Raw genomic sequence first — 8,642 nt, 5'->3', positions numbered from 1 at the left:
CGGTTACTACTTACTGATGTAAGTATGTAGTCGTTACATGAGCCATTTCAGGGGCCATTGGCGGCTCAATAATAACCCTGATACCAGTGTTGATGATGTTGGTATTCACCTCACAACCCACACGATAAGAAGATTATGTACCTTACCTACTACCACTTTACTTAGGTACCTACCTAGGTTCATTCACTCAGCTATGTAGGGTAGGTGGGTACTTGATATCCCCTAATGTATTGAAAATAATATTTTACGTGAATCGACGAAAGTATAAGTAATCCTCCATTTGAAGATGAGATCCGATCCGTATTATCATTGTGGGCCTCACAAAAAGGAAGAAAGATAAGTATATTTACCTGCAATATGTAAGTGTACCTATGTAATGTACAGTCATGAGCAATATAATGTAAGTACCCACTTTAGGATTCTGGCGCACTAACATATTTGACATTTAGTGAGACTTACAGTTCAATTTGTCAAAAAAGTTAATGTGACATGGTACCAAAGTGTATACATATTAATGCTCGTGACCGTACGTAATGTAGGTGGAATAAGAAAGACAAGAAGTCGCAGGTTGGAAGGTCAGACAGGCAATCGCTTCTGTAAGAAACCGGACCTGTCAAATCTTCAGGTTAGGTAAGCAGACTTTATAAACGCAAATCATAATATACCTAAGCTCACGACTATATCCAAATTGGGGTAGCCAGAGGTACATCCATCGCAAGATGAACTAAGTACCCACACCTCACCGAGCTTTCTGCTAGACCAACGTGAGAGGTGGTGAGCCAATAATTGTGTCGATATTGGTCGAGTCAACTGTGTTAGTGAAAATTACACTTAAGATAAATTAATATGTCATCGGTGGAAATCCGGTACCGCGGGGATCGAATCGGCGTTCCCCGTTTGAGAAGCAAGTTGGTGGACCACAGTGGAAAATATTTAGGTAGGTAAGTGTTTCAGGGAATAGGTACCTATACCTACTAGGCACCTATTGGTTCTGATTCCGAACCTAGTTTATTTAAAATACCTGTCATTTTCTTATCCGCCGAAAAGGAAAGGGACGATAATAAATCATATTTTAAATTAACATAATTTCAAATATTTAGGTACTTAGATAAGAAGATAGGTATTATTCAAAAATTTTTAAAAATATAATTTCTGTGAATTGATCCACCCGTTTACAAAGCACAATCACAAAAATAATACAGAAAATAAAATATGCCGTAAATACCTATTATTATTTTAAACGAAATTATTTTTTAGAACAACGTAACAAATGCTCTCTCTTTATTATATTTTTTTCCAAATTAGGTACATGACCAGTGACATTCGTAAAGCCAATAAAAAGATAAAAATCCTCGTTGATTTCGAATTTTTCAAATTGTTGGTTGATTTTCCTTAATTGGTCTTTTAACATGAAAGCAATACGACGGTAGCTCGATGCTTGTCGATTCTCATCGAATATTTTAAAAAGCTCCGAAAGCTCTAGCAACAAAAATTAATTTCATAAGCACTCCAGTCAAATTGCGAGTTAAATCCGGCATACATTTGCTTGTTCCACGCTTCCGATAATGGCCAGCTACGATCTGCGGATTAAAAACATCGTTAGCGAGCAAAATGAAACACAAATATTTACGTCACTCAGCATGTTTGGGATTATAGTTGGAATTAATTAGTTAGTGTATCGTTTTTGTTAAGGAAATCCATTACGGGTACAGCGGGATTAGGTTACGTTGTTTGTGGAAATTAATCTTTTCCGTGGATATATAGGTGTTTATCTGCTTATTGGTGCTAATTCCTGTAAATACCATCTAATTTTATTTTAAGTTATACTTATCTGTCATTTTCTTATCCGCCGAAAAGGAAAGGGACGGGTAATCTTTCTTCCTAAAATTAAGAGCTGTCAATCATCCGTCCCTTTCCTTTTCGGCGGAAGAAAATGACAGGTATAACTTAAAGTAAAATTAGGAGGTGTCTGCAGGAATCGGGGCCATAGTCTTATGTAAATGACCTAGGTATAGGTCTATAGGTTAGGTACAAGTTATGTACCTACATTTATTATGCGTCTATGCTGGAATAGGAATGACATTGATTTACTATAAAATAAAACTAGGTACCTACCTACCTATATTAACGCGTTCAGCAACTTAGCTTCTCGGGCATCATGTCGTAAAATTCGACAGACGTGCCTACTACTTACCTACTACCTCGATTGTAACGTTGGGATATAGTCATGAGGTAAATTAGGTAATTAGGTGTACAGGCTGTGACATTATTCTACTTTACCTAAGTCATTTGGTATTGGTATCCCTAAAAGTAAATACCTAACTGATCTACGGATACAAAGGACTGCATAATACCTAATCCTAAAGAAAATGAACAGTACACCACATAGGTACGGTCACGAGCATTAATAGGTATACACTTTACTACCATGTCACATTAGAATTTTTGACAAATTGAACTGTAAGTCTCACTAAATGTCAAATATGTTAGTGCGACAGAGTCCTAAAGTGGGTACATTATATTGGTCATGACTGTACTTACTGTTTTTTATTCGCTTCCCTGTCCAAAGAAGAAATAATGTTAACTAGATACGTATTTAATTGTTGTAGTACCTAGAGACGGGAATGGGTAGGTGCCCTATCTGAGTCGCCATAAAAGATTTTCCTGTCCACTTCACCCGTCTATTATAACAAGCGTAGACAAATAACGAGTTCCAATATTTTTGAATTTTCAAAATAGCCGGCGTTCTTGAAACGGACGTCCGGTCGTCCTTCGCAAACGAGCGCATCCAATAAGAACACGTCATGATCATATGCAGTGTCCTCGACTACGATTTTGCTGTTCCTATTGAATGGAACTACTATTAGATCTCACTCGGAACTCCCTCAATGTGACAGATCGAAACAGCGCCGCATTTAGCGTTTATGGGCCCCTAAGCTATACCGTTATGGAGACCCATTTATCGTTTATAATATATTATCACATCACACATTAATAGAACATAGTGTAGGTAGAACCCTACTTTTCGTAAATTAAACTCATCCACATAGATAGATAAAATACGTTACTGAGCACAATGGACACAAAATACAGAGATAAGGACAACATAATTATACAGAAAAGCACAACAGGCGGATAATTGCTCATGGAGCAATTTCTTCCAGGCAACCTTTGGGTACAGGAAAATAGAGACACATACCTATAGACATTTTCCTTTAAATATAAGGTACTTACTATAAAATCTACATTTTTTGACTATACGATTACGCGGACCCGACACGACGCGTCTCGGTACATTACACCGCCCTGGCCCGAGAAATGCTTAGGTTTAGACTTGTTAACTAATTACTTTGAATACATCTTTCGGGTTTCCAGTTTCTAAACAACCCCTTTTCGCAGGTCGCAGCATTCGGACGCTCAGGCATTATAGGTCTGTCCACTGCAAAAAAATCGAATGAGCGAAATTCGTGTGACTTACTAACGACTGACCATAGTAGCGCAATGTCGTATCTGGTCCTTCGATATTTCCGCTCGCAAATGAAGCTATTCAGCTGAATAAATAATGTACCGAGCAGTTCAAGGGGACTGGACGTCACGATAGATACTTAGGTTTTATTTTCCTAAAGTGCTTTTAGCTTGTTCAGTTCCATTTTGCAAAAAAATCTTGATAATAGCACAAAGGCTGGATTATAACGACGCGACGTTGTTAGCGAGAAATTCTATCACCTTGTGTGGGAAAATAAGGAGGATTACGGGTGGATTCTTCCTATGTCGTAATAACAGTTATTAGGTAAAGTACCTCCTTAGCTGACGTTAATAATATAATAATTGAAAATTCTAATAATAGGGTAGGGTCGAACTAGTCAAATCAGTTACTTTTTACTAAACGTCAAAACACGAAATTACTAAGTATGGAATTTGTATAAAAAAGTAACCTGTGACGTCATAGAAAACGGGACAAAATGGCCCATTTAATTTCTATAATAAATTATAGAAAAAGGAAAGGTTTTTTGTCACCCTTAGATATGTCTTTATTTAATAATCAGAATTTCATAATTTTTGACCTAGGAAACTACCCAACTAAAAAACTGAATTCTTATTATTGTCTATGATCTCTAGTTCATACACAATATATCCTTCGGACAGCAGTTTTACACAATTCTGTATAGTAACTTTAGAAGATAGACGCATCATGTTCATTCAGGAGTTTTACCATCTCATTTCAAAGAATAATAACACCAAAATGATTGCAAAATTAACCTATATTGTTTTCTTCTTAACTAGTAGTTATAATTAGGTTCAGGCGGGTGATGCGGGGGGAAGGGGGGATGTCCAAATGGCGGCGGTCCGCGGGGAGGGAACTGTGGCCTGAAGGATGGCGGAGGGGGTCTCCAGGGAGGCGGGGGACGAGCCCCTGGCGGCGGTGGAGGGCCAAACCCGGGGGGGCCGAACGGTGGTGGGGGGAAGTGATGGAATGGCGGCGGCGGTGGTGGAGGTCCAGGCGGGGGCGGTGGGCCTGGTGGCGGCATAGATGATGGTGGCGGGGGCGGTGCGGCCATTGGGAGCGGGGGCGGTGGACGCGCGTTCATGGGCCCCGGCGGCATCGGCTGTGGAGTTGGAGGAGGTGGCGGCGCCATCAACACTGGACCCATCATAGCCGGCGGTGCGTCCGCAAACAGCTGGTGAGGGCGGTCCGCGTGCGATAGAGGGTTCTGGGCTGCGAGTAATCTGAAAAAACAAACGTTGGGTTAGATATTTAGTAAGAAGTTACAGGGATCTAACTTTCGGACAATCGTGATATTCCTGCAATGTTCTATTCCTTCTTCTATCGTGTGGGTTGTGAGGTGATTACCAACCCCATCAACCCTGGTGTCCTGGTTATTATTGAGCCGCCATAGGCCCCTGACATGACTCATGTACTTACATCAGTACTTAACCTAATCCTAAAAATTAAGGACTATAAGGTACTCTACTGTACCAATTCCAATAATACTTGGCGTATTTTAAATGTGTCTAAAGGTGCTTCTGATCCAGTTTCATCCACATTTTTCTTTGACTAATCGTGAAAATCATTTTACCTTTCAGCAGCAGATCCGTGTCTCTCTCCTTTAACGTCTTTCTTGAACGCGTAAGACACAGATATTGGTCTGTTGCACAAATACTGGTTGTTCATGGCCTCAATGGCGGCATCAGATGCTTCGAATGACGCGAAGTTAATGAAGGCAAATGCTTTGGAATTCCCTGTGTCTGGATCTCTCATCACCTGTAAAATAAGGATAAGGATATATTGTTGGGTTACCATCAAACATTATTAATATAAAATAATAACAACAATAAAATAAAAAACTCAGGTTATTATTAAAATAAAACATACATTACAGTACGGTCACGAGCATTAATATGTATACACTTTGGTACCATGTCACATTAACTTTTTTGACAAATTGAACTTTAACTCTCACTACATGTCAAATATGTTAGTGTGACATACATTATATTGCTCATGACTGTACAACTGGCAATAAGATAATGTAAAAAATATATACAACATAGTATGTGACTTTGCTAGGGATAGATGAGCAAGTATTACCTAACAGTCCTCCACTTCAATATAAAAAATCGAAATAATTTCAATTATTTTGTTTGTATGTACGGTCACGAGCATTAATATGTATACACTTTGGTACCATGTCACATTAATTTTTTTGACAAATTGAACTGTAAGTCTCACTAAATGTCAAATATGTTAGTGCGACATAGTCCTAAAGTGGGTACATTATATTGCTCATGACTGTACAGTAACAGTAGTAAGTTATATTTTCCACATTGTTAATGTTACCATCAGACCATTATACTTGTATATTAAAAAGTAACATATTCAAATGCAAAAGAATTTTTACCTTGGGTGTTTGTAATATAACACCAAAGGCAGAGAATGTATCGTACAGCAATTTCTCGTCAACTTCAGGATCCAGGTTTCCTATAAACACATTGGCTCCTACGTCAAGATTCTTTTGATGAGCTGATGCCTTGTTCACTCTTACAGGTTTACCATAGAGCTTTATCATATTCATCACCTGGAAATTTACATTATAATGTTATAATGTTATAATAATACAAATATTACAAAGGACAGATTTTATGGATTACACGGACTTTGGGGATGTGGGTTAATTTATAGTATTGTCATTTAAATTTAGACAAATAGGTACAACATTGTCAGCTATTCCTATCACGTTAATCTAACAAAAAGTTTAGTGATGTGTGGGTACTTAGTTCATCTTAAGAGGGATGTATGTATAGTCAGAGGACTGTCATATTGGGACATAGTTGTCAACATATGTATGTTGTCTGCTAGCATTTATTGTAAGAGAATATTAACATTTCAACAGTTTAAAAAGCATTTCATGTTACTTCAACTCTCATGGGCCTTACCATGATCAAATGCTGTTATGTTTCTCGTTGCACTAATTGCATCTAGCCTACAAGATCCTGTGCATACTCCGGCCAGTCTCTCCGGCAAGCATCCAAGTCAGGCCATCTCTTTTGGTTGTACTAATGTATTATGTTCAATACTGTGGCTTTGCAAAAAACAAACATTTACATACCTTTATAGCATAATCAGCATCTTCTTCTCCCATAAATTCAACAAATCCATACCCTTGATGTGTCTGTGTGACACGGTCCTTTGGCATATGCACATTCACTGAAAGTATACAACAAAAAAGAATATTCATAAGTCTCCTTCATGAATGTATTACTAACAGAATTTATAATATACAATAAAGTAGGGTTATTTGAAAAATTATAAAAGTAGAGATATTAATCTCTCTCTCTCTCAGGCTCAGTGATTCATTCATATTATATCAATGAGGGACTTTCCAGGCTATGTTACTCAAACACACTATAGATAGCAATGTACAGATTTTCCATTGTATAACCTTCTAATTTCATAGATAACATACATCTTTACATGCATCTTTTATCTTTGTATATAAATGATGACCCTTTCTATTACACCCAGGCACAATTACATCTTCCACCCATTATTATTCTGCTAAAAATAAAGAGAAGCATACCATAATAGGCTAGTTTCCAACTAGTCAAATCAGTTACTTTTTATTAAACGTCAAAACACGAAATTACTATGGAATTTGTATGAAAAAGCACTCTGTGACGTCATAGAAAAACGTGACAAAATGTCGGACTTATTATTACGTTTTTCTTGATTAAAATTCATAAATAAGTTTAATAGAAAAAAGAAAATGTTTTTCGTTAGTTTTAGATGTGTCTTTATTTAGTAATCAGAATTTCATAATTTATCTTGAACCTAGTACACGACCCTATTCTACACATAATGTGATCCACATATCAAACAACAATTATTTTTATAATGCTTACAATACAATACAAATACACTTTATTGCACCAAAATAAAAACAAATAATTACAAAAAGTCTCTTAACTAAGTACATGGCAAATGGCAGCCTTATCGCTATGCTATGCTATTGCTTTGTTATCGTTATGGCGGGCTTATGCTTCTGCCATTACATTGTATTTTGGAATAATTATGTACCCAAGTAATGAGAAAATAGGCAATTATCAAACCTTTAAAGCTGTACAACGCCATCTAATATTGTTTTTGGTGAATGTACCCTGAAAAGTCCCGCATTATGTTTATGTTTGGAACTTTTATTAGAAACTTACCGACGGGTCCAGCTTGAACGAAGAGTTCCCATAGCAGACTCTCAGTAACCCTATCGTCCAAACCTCCCACGTATATCGTTGCATCTGTAAGTGACAAACAAATCAGTTTGTTATTGGTAAAACTGCCGTGTCAACAACAGTTAAAGGTTATCATTCTAGGTGTAGGAATGTGACTGAAAAAGGTATGTTAGACTTAGGAAACTAATAATGCCTTTATACAGCTAAATAAATCAATTCGGTTCAAACATTGTTTGAGGATAACTACATAACCTCAATAATTTTAATACTGCTGCCGCCTTAAGCAGTTCATTCTTAACTATTATTGTGTATTACACATTGTAAAGCAAAGTGTTTGTTACATTAGAACTACTGAGTAATAATCGGAACTATTATGTAAAGAAAAGAAAATACCTTGATTCCTTTCGGCGATCGGTCCCGCTGCCATTTTTCAATTTGACAACTAACTAACTGACAGAAAGCAATAGACATCATTTTTTATTTTCAAAGCGTCTCGGCTTGTCTTTGATTCTCATAACGGTAAGTGTACCAAAATGTCCTAACAAAATATATAAAAAAGATTTGAGTTCCTAAAAAATGAAAAATATATTCACTTTTTTCAAAAAATGACTTTTCCTAATGTTTCCTAGAAGTATAATTAATTATTTTATTTGACTTCATATTTATCTATTCCTAACAAAGACCTGTCTTTGATTCCTAATGAAATGGATCACTAACTCTAAAAATAAAAACAGGCAAATCAAAGATAAAACAGTTATTGGAGTTTTGTTACATTTGCTAAAGAATAATAAACGCTAAAAGTATTTCTAAAAAGTGTTTCATTCCTTTTGAAACATTTGACATTCTCATACATGGTGTTTCTGATGTAGTGAGTCTAATTTTTCATTTTGCACATAAACCTCAGGGCCACCTGTATA

General features: G+C 36.7%; 1 protein-coding gene across 1 annotated transcript; it reads right to left on the bottom strand.

The window, feature by feature from the left end:
• Positions 1 to 4,244: 4,244 nt before the first annotated feature.
• Positions 4,245 to 8,194, bottom strand: LOC126371910 (splicing factor 3B subunit 4). The gene is made up of 6 exons (XM_050017357.1): positions 8,119 to 8,194; positions 7,708 to 7,791; positions 6,609 to 6,706; positions 5,901 to 6,077; positions 5,079 to 5,263; positions 4,245 to 4,728 (listed from the first exon to the last, which is right to left on the bottom strand). The coding sequence occupies exons 1-6, from the start codon at positions 8,150 to 8,152 to the stop codon at positions 4,281 to 4,283; spliced, it is 1,026 nt and encodes a 341-aa protein (XP_049873314.1). The 5' UTR covers positions 8,153 to 8,194; the 3' UTR covers positions 4,245 to 4,280.
• Positions 8,195 to 8,642: the final 448 nt, after the last annotated feature.

Source organism: Pectinophora gossypiella, chromosome 13, assembly GCF_024362695.1.
Source record: "Pectinophora gossypiella chromosome 13, ilPecGoss1.1, whole genome shotgun sequence".
Taxonomy (NCBI): Eukaryota; Metazoa; Arthropoda; class Insecta; order Lepidoptera; family Gelechiidae; genus Pectinophora; species Pectinophora gossypiella.
Note: the sequence above shows the minus strand (reverse complement) of the source record. Positions and strands in the feature narration are given on the sequence as shown.

What these genes read in the sequence shown, in the direction of transcription:
- LOC126371910 (XM_050017357.1), bottom strand. Translation starts at nt 8,152, where the DNA reads ATGGCAGCGGGACCGATCGCCGAAAGGAATCAAG. An exon ending in GATCGCCGAAAGGAATCAAG is followed by an intron (nt 7,792 to 8,118) that starts GTATTTTCTTTT and finishes TGTCACTTACAG; the next exon opens with ATGCAACGATATACGTGGGA. An exon ending in TTATATTACAAACACCCAAG is followed by an intron (nt 5,264 to 5,900) that starts GTAAAAATTCTT and finishes CTTATTTTACAG; the next exon opens with GTGATGAGAGATCCAGACAC.